General features: G+C 41.2%; 1 protein-coding gene across 1 annotated transcript; it reads right to left on the bottom strand.

The window, feature by feature from the left end:
* Window positions 1-254: 254 nt before the first annotated feature.
* Window positions 255-11,136, bottom strand: commd1 (copper metabolism (Murr1) domain containing 1). The gene is made up of 3 exons (XM_062434606.1): window positions 10,962-11,136; window positions 6,930-7,217; window positions 255-1,095 (listed from the first exon to the last, which is right to left on the bottom strand). The coding sequence occupies exons 1-3, from the start codon at window positions 11,133-11,135 to the stop codon at window positions 988-990; spliced, it is 570 nt and encodes a 189-aa protein (XP_062290590.1). The 5' UTR covers window position 11,136; the 3' UTR covers window positions 255-987.
* Between the last annotated feature and the right edge of the window lie 1,538 nt (window positions 11,137-12,674).

Genomic DNA, 12,674 nt, shown 5'->3' with positions numbered 1-12,674 from the left:
AACAGGTATTTACATCTGTCCCCATTTAATAAGACTTATTTCGCCTCTCCTTTATTTTTCAGTGTTCTTAATTTCATATTCTAACAGCCAGAACCACAATTCGTAACATTTTCAACTTGAATGGACTGATTGACTCAATTTGCATCTTAATTGTGTGTTTGCATTGACTTTATATGAAATCGCTCCCTATCAAACATCATGTTAAGTCTAAACGCACCTTTAGAGTCAAAGACGTAACACACTGATCATAACGGTCACTTTACACTGAAGGGTTTATTTGAAGATTGACACTTTGCATCTTTCCAAAATATGAAAAATTGCTTCAAACTGGTGGTGAACACAGAGGCCCTGAAGGCTCAACACTATTAAAGAAAACAGACAAAGACCAAACAAAAGGAAATGATTAAAACATCATCAATTTGACATCATTTAGAGACAACACAAAACAATACACAACATCTTTTACACATTGTATTGAACTTTCAGGGCCTCCTTCGGTCCTCTTCAGTGACTCCACCCTGCCTTTCTTTCAGAGGCCCACAGCTGCGGTTTGTTTTTATCTTTTTTTTTATCACTATGGTCAGAGAGAAACCTTCATCCTATCGGGGGTGGACCTCAAAATGGAAAACATGATATAAAAACACTGCAGTGAATCAGTGCTGCAATTCGAATCAAAACAGGTCAAGAAAGCAATAAAAAGCCCTTTGGTCCATCAACAAGTCAGACATGAACTTAATGTAGCTTGAGAAAAGATGCCAGGTGGTATCTTTAAAGCAGTTGATCCGTTCTGAGTGTGTAGGCAGGTGTGGAGTTCATGTTAGATCCAGTCTGACTCTTACAGGTCTGAACAACTCCCATGACTGTGCAACGCTGTTAAACACAATGAATCAGAGATAGTAGGAGTCGTGTGGAGGTTAGTCCTCTCTCTCTGAGCCACACCTCTCATTGTCTCTTTCTGCTGTCTGAGATAAAGTTTCACACAAGTTTTTAGGTGCGGTGAACGATTCTGTCGATGCTCTCCTGGATGTCCGCCATCTTCTTCAGCACCTGGTTGACTTTGGCCTCGTCAAACTCCAGACACACGAACTCTGAGTCCTGGTAGGAAAGAAGAAGAGAAAGATTTTATTAGTGGAAAGTGACTAAGTACATTTATCTGATAGCTTTAGTTACTTTTCAGATGAAGATTGAAAATGACCTATTAGGGCTGGACTATATGGACAAAATCAAATATCACGACATTTTAGACCAAATACCTCAATATCGATATTACAACAATACTATAGAGATGACTGTTGATGCTTTAACTAAATAAATACCCTATGAAATCTTTGATAAATAATCATCAGTAATGTGGATATAATGACAAAGTGGGTAAAAGGTAAATAACAGAACAGCTAGAACAGTCTGGTAAGTTCAGAAAATTACATAATTTACTGTAAAGCAGCTTTAAAACCAGGAAAAGACGACTCTGATGACATATCGCGATATTACGATATCTAGTCTCATATCACAATATCGATATCATTTCAATATATTGCCCAGCCCTACAATCTATTTTTTTAACAATAAGAAGCTTTTTATTTGAAAAGAAACACAGAGTAGAGCAGCTTATTCCCATCACCCATCACACCATCGATCAGTCGTACTTGATATTTCGAAGCAGCTCTTTGCACAGATCTGCATTTTATTCATTACATGCTACTCAGAAGTGAATGAGGTCTACTTCAGCTGTGATACGAGGGTATCTCATGTGTCCCATCATTGTTTTATCCAATCGTTCTCCAGAACAGATACCACTCTGTGACGACCACTCTCCTGGTTTCCATGGATACTGTTATTCCCTCTGTCCATTGTCTATTGTTGGGTGCCATTGGTATCGCTTATCACCATAGAGGAACATTTTATTGTTTGCTTTTTTTTTTTTTTTTTTTTACCCTTTTTACAATTTGAGTGTTAATATTGGCTGATTTTCCAGACAGGGATTAAGTTTAGTTCAAGACTAGACTTGTTTCTCAATGGATACTTTCACAGATATAGTTTCTAAGACTAGTCCTTGACTATATACTATAGTAATGGAAAAGGTTCCTGGTACCAAACCGAGTCGAGTCGAGCCGAGTAGAGCTAGAACTGTATAGTGGAAAAGCTCCATTAGTCAGTACAGCAAAGCAGCGATCAGCTATAACTAACGAGACGGGCTGAGCAGCATTAAACAACTTAAGCAAACTCTGAGATGAGAAAAAGAAAAGAGAATAACTATATTCCTGACTCTAACTACTTCACATGCACTTTTACCTATATACTCATTGTGCTTTTATACTGGGTTCTAGCAATGCTGAGGGTGGGAGGGTTTGTTTTTGTGTTTTTATATTCTTAGGTATTTTTGTGTGATTTCTATGTTTGTTGTCTTTGTGCCATGTTTGTGTGGTGTATTGCGGTATTGCTGCTTGGACATTTTAAATTTCCCCTCGGGGATTAATAAAGTAAAATCTATCTATCTATCTATCTATCTATCTATCTATCTATCTATCTATCTATCTATCTATCTATCTATCTATCTATCTATCTATCTATCTATCTATCTATCTATCTATCTATCCATCCATCCATCCATCCATCCATCCATCCATCCATCCATCCATCCATCCATCCATTTTGTTATTCTCATACAGACAGAACACTGTGGAAGGGTTAGAAATTACTTAATTCATTAATTATTGCTGTGAACTTTTGGCTGTGGACCATTTATCTGATCCACCTCTATGTTTCATATATTCATTAACTTGTAAGCTCTTTGATAAAAAGTGGAGACCAACTTTTTTCCCACACAGAAAATTGATTAGGAAACTGACTCGATAATGGGATCAATCAAATCTTAACAATTCCCGTCTCTATATATAGAAGAAGCTCTTATGACTCTGTGATGTGTTTGTTATTATACAACCTAACACAAAAAGGACATAAAGGCTGTTAAACTGCTCTGAGTAATAAAGAGATGTTCAGTGTTGATCCACACTGATATAAACCCCAATTACACCATAAACTCTTTTCTTTTTGTGGGCACTTTATGATTTTACTAGACAGCAACAGTTGAGAGATGACAGGAAATGAGACACAACACTGAACTATGAACCACGTAGTGCTGGAAGCTTGGTGATGTAGTGATAGCTGCTCTGTTGATGACTTTGATCTTTATCTTTATACTGCAGCGGTTTATCTTTGATTTATTGAACGGCAGGAGACTTTTTTTTTTTTTTTGGTATATGGAAAACAAATTAACAGAAGTAGTGGAAAATGAAAATAGAAGATGGGACATTTTTAGAAAGTGAAAATGAAATATTGGAATTGGAAAAGCTGAAAGACTGAAGCTAATATGAAGCTTCAGCTGTCTGAATGAGAGACAGAAAGAAAGAAAGAAAGAAAGGAAGAATGAAGAGAAAGAGAACAAGAAGTAGGTGGAGAGAAAGACAAAGAAAGAAAGAAAAAAAAAGAAAGGAGAAAAAGGAGGAAGAAAAGAAAGTCCAAGAAGTAGGAGGAGGAAGATAAGGAAAGAAAGAAAGAAAGAAAGAAAGAAAGAAAAAATGAATAAGGAGGAAAAATAGAAAGAAACAAGAAGTAGGAGAGAAAGAAAGAAAAAGAAAAAAGGAAGAAGGGAAAGAAAGAAAGAAAGAAAGAAAGAAAGAAGAAAAGGAGGAAAAAGAGAAAGACAGGACAAGAAGTAGGAGGAGGAAAATTAGGAAAGAAAGAAAGAAAGAAAGAAAAACGGAAGAAAAAGAAAGACAAGACAAAGGAGGAGATTAAATGAGTCAAATCTTTATCTTCTATGTTTAAACGTTACAGTGTTTTTAGTAGTGTAGTGTGTGTAGTGTGTGTAGTGTATGTAGTGTGTGTAGTGTTTGTAGTGTGTGTAGTGTTTGTAGTGTATGTAGTGTGTGTAGTGTTTGTAGTGTGTGTAGTGTTTGTAGTGTATGGACTCATTCATAAAAACAACTGTAGTACGATCTGTAAAAGAAAGAAAGAAAGAAAGAAAGAAGAAAGAAAGAAAGGAGAAAAAGGAGGAAAAATAGAAAGAAAGGACAAGAAGTAGGAGGAGGAACATTAGGAAAGAAAGAAAGAAAGGAAGGGGGAAGGAAGGGGGGAGGAAAGGAGGGAGGGAGGGAGGGAGGGAGGAAGGAAGGAAAGGAGGGAGGGAGGGAGGAAGGAAGGAAGGAAAGGAAGGAAGGAAGGATGGAAAGAAGGAAGGAAGGAGGAAAGGAAAGAAGGAAGGAGGGAGGGAGAAAGGAAAAGAGGAATGGAGGAAGGAAGGAAAGAAGGACGGAGGAAAGAAGGAAGGGAGGAAGAAAGGGGGGAGGAAAGAAGGAAGGAAGGAAGGTAGGAAGGAGGAAAGGAAAGAAGGAAGGAGGGAGGGAGAAAGGAAAAGAGGTTTGGAGGAAGGAAGGAAGGAAGGAAAGGAGGGAGGGAGGAAAGAAGGAAGGAAGGAGGGAGGGAAAGAAGGAAGGAAGGAAGGTAGGAGGGAGGAAAGGAAAGAAGGAAGGAGGGAGGGAGAAAGGAAAAGATGATTGGAGGAAGGAAGGAAAGAAGGACAGAGGAAAGAAGGAAGGGAGGAAGGAAGTGGGGAGGAAAGAAGGAAGGAAGGAAGGTAGGAGGGAGGAAAGAAGGAAGGAAGGAAGGTAGGAGGGAGGAAAGGAAAAGAGGTTTGGAGGAAGGAAGGAAGGAAAGAAGGACAGAGGGAAAATGAAATACATTAACAGAACCTTTCCTCAGCTCAGGACCCAGATTGAGTAAATTAATCCTCCTCACGGGACCAACGACGGGGCTCCGTTAAAACCGACCCACCAGTAATCCGTCACATTCAGGCTCAGGCTCGCTGCCATGCTGGAAACCTCCCAGAACCAGGTTCACGCCGCAGAGAGGGGGAATTATTCTAATAATACATGTTTGTTTAAGAGCGTTCCTGTCGTTTCGCTCCCACAGATTCTCTCCAGACGGACGTCCATTCAATCGGAAATGTGAGTGGAAAGTAAAAACGTGAAATATTCCGCTGAAATTACTTTAAAGAAAAATCTGTTTGTATTATAAAACCTGAGACACATATAATTAACCCTCCTGTTGTCCTCGAGTCAAGGAAGGAAGGAAGAAGGACGGAAAGGAAGGAGGAAGGACAGGAAGGAGGAAGGAAGGAAGGAAGGGAGGAAGGAAAGGAAGGAAAGGAGGAAGGAAGGGAGGAAGAAGGAAGGAAGGGAGGAAGAAGGAAGGAAAGGAGGGAGGAAGGGAGGAAGAAGGAAGGACAGGAAGGAGGAAGGAAGGAAGGGAGGAAGGAAAGGAGGGAAGAAGGAAGGAAGGAAGGTAGGAGGGAGGGAGGAAAGGAGGAAGGGAGAAAGGAAAAGAGGAAGGGAGGAAGGAAGGAAAGAAGGACAAAGGAAAGGAGGAAGGACAGAAGGAAGGAAGAAAGGGGGATGGAAGAAGGACAGAAGGAAGGAAGAAAGGGGGATGGAGGAAGGAAAGAAGGAAGGGAGGAAAGAGAGAGGAAGGAAAAAAAAGAGAGAAGGAGGGAGCGAGGAAGGAAGGGAGGAAAGAAGGAACAGTCAAAACAGACACAAAGGTTAATGCTTCGTATCGGACTAAATATGAGCTTAACTGCATCATAGAAGAATTTACATCATTACAAACCAATCAGCTGATCGACAGGAAATGAGTCAGCAGCCATATTAATAATCTAAATGTAGCGGTGGTTTGTCTTTAAAATGAAAATAAAAACAATTATTAAGAAAAATATAAATAAATAAGCTGCCCAGTACCTTCAAATTATAAGCATTAAGTACTCAAATGAACTAAAGTGATTATTACAATGAAACTAATTCAGCTATATTCTTAAAAACAAAACAGCAACAATAAATAAATAAATGTCACCTTCATTATGCAGTTATGTAGACTTTGTGTGTGTGTGTGTGTGTTTGTGTGTGTGTGTGTAAAAAGCTCTTAAAGTATTTTATAGTATTGTATAGGGCTGGGCGATTAAGGCAAAAATCTAAAATCACGATTAATTGAACTTTTAACCTCGATAACGATGAATGAACGATTATCTCCTCCCTTGATGAACAGTTATGTATTTTCACAGTTTCTTTAGTTTTGTATTTTACACATGAGGATCTTTAGGGAGGGAAAATAATGATGTTTTAAGGCAGGGGGGTCAAACATGAGGCCCGTGGGCCAACTAGGGCTCGCTGAGGAGTCCAATGCGTCCCACTTTCCTTCCTGTCTTCTTTTCCTTCCATTTTCCCTTCCTCCCTTTCTTCCTTCCATCCGTCCTCTTTCTTTCCTTCCTTGTTTCTATCTGTTCTTTCTTTCTTTCTTTCCTTCCTTCCATCCGTCCTTTATTTCTTTCCTTCCTTCCTTTCTTCTCTTCGTTCCATCTTTCCTTCCTCCCTTTCATCTTTCTTCCTTCCTTCCTTCCTCCTCCCTTCCTCCCCCCCTCCTTTCTCTCTTTCTTTCTTTCCTTCCTTCCTTCCTTCCATCTGTCCTTTCTTTCTTTCCAGTCTTCTCTTCCTTCCTTCCTTCCTTTCTTCCTTTATGGAGGTAAATAATGCTGTTTTAAGGTGTGACGCTGTGGTTAATGTCTAGTTTACTTGATCAGAACTATGTAAAGATCATGGTTTGGGTTCAAATTAACATTAAAAATATGCAACCTTTGCTGTCATGGCAACAGTGAAGAAGGAAGGAAGAGAAGACACGAAGGAAAGATGGATGGAAAGAAGACAGGAAGGAAAGTGGGGCCGCATTGGACTCCTCATAATCGAGGTTCTATTTTTTGCTATAATTGCCTCAAAGTAATACAAATAATAGTACACAAAGTACCAAGTCCAATGGAACCTCCACATCTCATACATGCATATAATATATAATGTGATTAACTGAAGCTCAACGAGTCTCACCTGTCCGGCTCGGCCCAGCTCCAGCTCCATCAGAGCGACCGGTCCACTGTGAACCGCGTCTCCCCTGCTGCCGGCCGTCTGCAGGTCGACCCTCCAGGAGAGGCCCCTGAGTCCGGGCTCCCAGCGGCTCTGAGCCAGCAAGCTCTCCCTCACACGGGCACGCTGGCTCTTCCAGAAGCGGGAGAGAGCGGCGGCCTGTTCTGCCGTCACACCGCCTCCCTGCTTCCTGGTCTGAGCCGTGAGGAAGGCCTCCAGCTGAGCCTGGTCCATGTCTGCTGTGGCGATGGACTGAGAGAGAGAGAGAGAGAGAGAGAGAGAGAGAGAGAGAGAGAGAAGAGAGAGAGACAGAGAGAGAGAGAGAAACGGAGGGAGGGAGTGAGAGAGAGAGAGAGAGAGAGAGAGACAGAGAGAGAGAGAGAGAAACGAAGGGGGGAGAGAGAGAGAGAGAGAGAAACAGAGGGAGGGAGGGAGGGGAGAGAGGAAAGAGAGAGAGAGACAGAGAGAGACAGAGAGAGAGAGAGAGAGAAACAGAGGGAGGGAGAGAGAGAGAGAGAAAGAAAACAGAGGGAGGGAGAGAGAAAGACAGAGAGAGAGAGAACAGAGAGAGAGAGAGAGAACGAAGGGAGGAGAGAGAGAGAGAGAGAGAAACAGAGGGAGGGAGGGAGGGAGAGAGAAAGAGAGAGAGACAGAGAGAGACAGAGAGAGAGAGAGAGAGAACAGAGGGAGGGAGAGAGAGAGAGAGAAAGAACAGAGGGAGAGAGAGAGAGACAGAGAGAGAGAGAGAGAGAGAAACAGGAGGGAGAGAGAGAGAGAGAAAGAAACAGAGGGAGGGAGAGAGAAAGACAGAGAGAGAGACAGGAAGAGAAGAGAGACAGAGAGAGAGAGAGAGAGAGAGAGAGGGAGGAGAGAGAGAGAGACAGAGAGAGAGAGAGACAGGAGAGAGAGACAGAGAGAGAGCGGGAGAGACAGAGAGAGAGAGAGAGACACAGGGAGAGAGAAGACAGAGAGAGAGAGGGAGGGAGAGAGGTAGAGGTAGAGAGAGAGAGGTAGAGAGAGGAGAGAGAGAGAGAGAGATAGACCGAGAGAGAGAGAGAGAGAGAGAGAGAGAGAGAGACGAGAGAGAGAGAGAAGAGAGATCGAGAGAGCTGAGAAGAGAGAGAGAGAGAGAGAGAGAGAGGCGATCAATCAATCAAACTAAATCAATTCAATTCATGGAGTCAATAATCTAAACATTCAGCAGATTAATCGATACAGATTCATCATTCGTTGAACTTAAAGATCATTATAAACAAAAGAATAACATCATTAAAGTTAGAAAGCTTTTATATTTATTTGAAAGGAGACTTCATGGCATCTTTTTGGTCTCTGCAGAAAGTTTCAAGCTGAATTTTTCTCTCGGCCATTTTTTATGTGGTTAACCCTCCTGTCGTCCTCCCGGGTCAAATTGACCCCGTCTCTTTTGACTGTTCCTTCTTTTCTCCCTCTTTCTTTAATTTTTCCTTTGTTTTCCCCTTCCTTCCTTCCTTTATTCCTTCCTTCCTTCCTTCATCCTTTCCTTCTCTCCTTCCTCCCTTCCTCATCCCTCCTTACTGCTTTCCTTCCTTCCTTCCTTCTCTCCTTCCTTCTGTCCTTCTCTCCTTCCTGCCTTCCTCTTTTCCTCCATCCCTCCTTACTCCTTTCCTTCCTTCCTCCCTTCCTTCTCTCCTTCCTCCCTTCCTCTTTTCCTCCATCCCTCCTTACTCCTTTCCTTCCTTCCTTCTCTCCTCCCTTCCTCATCCCTCCTTACTCCTTTCCTTCCCCCTTTCTTCCTCTTTTCCTCCATCTCTCCTTAATCCTTTCCTTCCTTCTCTCCTTCCTCCCTTCCTCTTTTCCTCCATCCCTCCTTACTCCTTTCTTCCTTCCTCTTTTCCTCATCCCTCCTTACTCCTTTCCTTCCTTCCTTCCTTCTCTCCTTCCTCCCTTCCTCCATCCCTCCTTACTCCTTTCCTTCCTTCCTTCTCTCCTCCCTTCCTCATCCCTCCTTACTCCTTTCCTTCCCCCTTTCTTCCTCTTTTCCTCCATCTCTCCTTAATCCTTTCCTTCCTTCTCTCCTTCCTTCCTTCCTTCCTTCCTTCCTCTTTTCCTCATCCCTCCTTATTCCTTTACTTCCTTCCTTCCTTCTATCCTTCCTCCCTTCCTCTTTTCCTCCATACTCCTCTCCTTCCTTCCTTCCTTCTCTCCTTCCTTCCTCTTTTCCTCATCCCTCCTTTCCTTCCTTCTCTCCTTCCTTCCTTCTCTCCTTCCTCTTTTCCTCATCCCTCCTTTCCTTCCTTCCTTCCTCTTTTCCTCCATCCCTCCTTTCCTTCCTTCCTTACTTGACCTGAGGACCACATGGAAGTGGGAAGTGAAGCTTGTTCCAAGTCACCTGAATGACATGTTAGTGCTGCCCTCTGCTGGCAACAGCGAAGACACACAGGAATATAATGATCAATGGAAACACAGCAGTTTGATTAAAAGGAAAAGTTAATGATTTCAAGTGTATCTTAAAATCAACAGTCAGGAGCTCAAATGAACATGAAGTGTGTTTTTCTGTCTGTAATGATTCCTCCTGTTCATACTGACCATTAGAAGATCCTTCATCATGTTTACTATGGAAGTGATGGAGGACTAAACACACAGTCCTCCTTCTGTGGAAACATGGATTTAAAAGTTGATCTGAAGCTAATATGAAGCTTCAGTCGTCTGAGTGAGTGGAAAGAAAGAGAGAAAGAAAAAGGAGGAAGATGAAGAAAGAAAGAACAAGAAGGAAAGAAAGAAAGAAAAAGGAGGAGAAAGATGAAGAAAGAAAAAGGAGGAAGATGAAGAAAGAAAGAACAAGAAGGAAAGAAAGAAAGAAAAAGGAGGAGAAAGATGAAGAAAGAAAGAGAGAAAGAAAAAGGAGGAGGAAGATGAAGAAAGAAAGAAAGAAATATGAGGAGAAAGACGAAGAAAGAAAGAAAGAAAGAAAGAAACAATGAAAGAAAGAAAAAGGAGAAAGACGAAGAAAGAAAGAAAGAAAGAAAGAAAGAAAGAAAGAAAGAAAGAATGAAAGAAAAAGAAAGAAAGGAGGAGAGTAAATGAGTCAAATCTTGATCTTCTATGTTTCAACGTTACAGTGTTTTTAGTGTTAAAGTCTTTGTGTTACTATGGTTACACCACAGCTCAACAGGAAACACTAAGAGGGAATCTGATGCTATAAAGACTGTAAATGTGTCAGATATCATTGATATGACTAACTCACACTGATGAAGCTCAATAGAAGCTGATCAGCTACTTTATAATGATTTAGTCCTCCATCACTTTACATTGAAAGCACATTAGAAGGTTTTAATAGTCAGTATGAACATGAGGAATCATTACAGAGAGGAAAACCTCTTTTAATGATCAGATAGACACCTGACTGCTGCTTTAAGACAGATTTGAAGAATTGTGAACATTTCCTTTAAGTGACACCTTTCACTAACATGAAGGTAAACACCTGCAGGACTCAGATGTACGATACAATACAATATACTTAGGATTGGACTCAAGTGCTGCACACACACTAAATGCCCCCACAGTTACATAGACACACCACACATATTGCACACATCCTAAATACATAAAGTAACAAATACAATACAGTGCATTACATATTATACATGACACATATTGCAACAGAGACCGGAAGGATTGACTTTACAGTTCTGTATCGTCTGCCACAGGGCAAGAAGTGAAGCTCAGACTGCTGAAGCTGAATATAAGCTTCATATCAACTTGTATATGACTGTGTGGACACACTGTGGGTTATGTGTAAAACCTCTTTCACTGCTCATTTGATCACCTGACTCACTGATGTTTCTGTTTCTGTTGACAGACGTGGGGAAAAAAGTGTGAATCTCTCCTTTAAACTCTTCCACTCTTCATTAAGGACAGTCCAATCAGAAGCTAGATAGACTTTATTTATTAGCTGATATTGAAATGAAATGCTTGCTTTAAGGCTGCAAACACTTAGAGGCTGTTGTGTTGTGTTACCTTCAGGAGGCCTTTCATCTTCTGGTGCAGAGCCTTGAACTCATCTTCAGGCAGTTCCGGGTACAGCTCGTGCTTCAGCAGCTCTTCTGTGATTTCTTTGTTGTTGTAATAAACTTTCTGAGCTATTCCACTCAGCAAACCGCTCAGAGACTTAGCTGCCTCTACATCCGCCATGTTTTCTCTTTCTCAGCGCGGGTCACGTGAAAGCGGGACGGACGGATCATGTCACGTGAAGTGCAGCACCGCGCGGCATTGTGGGAGTCGTAGTTTTACCGCGCAAATAGCTGGGTTAGCTTGAGAGGTGGAAAGTAACTAAGTACATTTAATAATTTACTCAACTGGAAGTACAAATAAGTATTCTTATATTATTGAGGAATATGTTTTTCATTTATTATTAATTTTTAAATTGTCTGCAGATGAAGAATCAGAGTATTTAGTGACAGCTGTGCTAACTTGTTGCAGATGTTGTTTTATGCTAATGTAATTTTTTTTCTTATTTCATGTTTGTATGTACACATTTCCTTTTTTATGGCACCAGAGGAGGACTGCACCTTTTCAATTTGGTTGCATTTCTTCTTACAATGACAATAAAGACATTCTGATACTGATTCTGATTCATTGAAAATAAGATACACATTTTGACTTTCTGCTGTAATATACAATAGTTCTCAAATGATTGACACACAGACAGACCAGAATGATGCTGAGCCAAGCTTTAATCAGAAAAAAGCAGAAAATCAGAGGATTTGGTTATGTGTTACAGAAGTATAGGAAAAGACAAACAGTAAATAATGAAAATACTGATTTACATTAAATGATTTTTTCACCTTGATTCGATTTGATAATAATATACAGAACATTACAATACATTGGAAATAAAATAAAGAAGCTCTTCTTCACCTCCATTGAATGTTTCCTCATCAGCTAATTAGCACCCAAATTATCTGTGTCACTAAAAAAAGGCATTAACCCTCCTGTTGTCCTCAGGTCAAGGAAGGAAAGAAGGAAGGAAGGGAGGAAAGATGGAAGGAAGGAAGGAAGGAAAGGAGTAAGGAGGGAGGGAGGAAAAGAGGAAGGAAGTAAGGAGAGAAGGAAGGGAGAAAGGAAGGAAGGAAGTGAGGAAGGGAGGAAGGAAAGGAGGAAGGAAGGACAGGAGGAAGGGAGGAAAGAAGGAAGGAAGGAATGAGGAAGGAAGGAAGGAAGGAAGGAAGGAAGGAAAGGTGTAAGGAGGGAGGAAAAGAGGAAGGAAGTAAGGAGAGGAAGAAGGGAGGAAGGAAGGAAGTGAGGAAGGGAGGAAGGTGAGGAAGGGAGGAAGGTTAGGAGGAAGGAAGGACAGGTGGAAGGAAGGAAAGAAGGAAGGAAGTAAGGAGAGGAAGAAGGGAGGAAGGAAGGAAGGAAGGAAGGAAGGAAGTGAGCAAAGAAGTATGGAAGGAGGGGAAGAACGAAGGAAAAATTAAAGAAAGAGGGAGGCAGGAAGGAAAGAAGGAACAGTAAAAAGAGACGGGGTCAATTTGACCCGGGAGGACGACAGGAGGGTTAAGGTCACATTTGCAGTGGTTGGTCAGGTGAAGCGTCTGGATTAAAAACAAAGATACCGAAACTCTAATTTGACGATTAACAAACAGAATTTTTTTTTTTTTTTAAAGTATGATTGTGAGGAAACAATTTAGAAAGTTTGGTTTTCAATCCATGCACTTCAAACTATAGTCACCC

This window comes from Scomber scombrus, chromosome 2, assembly GCF_963691925.1.
Source record: "Scomber scombrus chromosome 2, fScoSco1.1, whole genome shotgun sequence".
NCBI classification, from domain to species: domain Eukaryota; kingdom Metazoa; phylum Chordata; class Actinopteri; order Scombriformes; family Scombridae; genus Scomber; species Scomber scombrus.
This window is presented reverse-complemented; position numbering and strand designations above follow the sequence as displayed.

Bases quoted from the DNA above. Each gene is read 5' to 3' on its own strand.
- commd1 (XM_062434606.1), bottom strand. From the start codon at position 11,135: ATGGCGGATGTAGAGGCAGCTAAGTCTCTGAGCGGTTTGCTGAGTGGA. The intron at 7,218-10,961 runs GTAACACAACAC...TCTCTCTCTCAG, and splicing joins AGATGAAAGGCCTCCTGAAG to TCCATCGCCACAGCAGACAT. The intron at 1,096-6,929 runs GTGAGACTCGTT...CTTTCCTACCAG, and splicing joins AGCTGGGCCGAGCCGGACAG to GACTCAGAGTTCGTGTGTCT.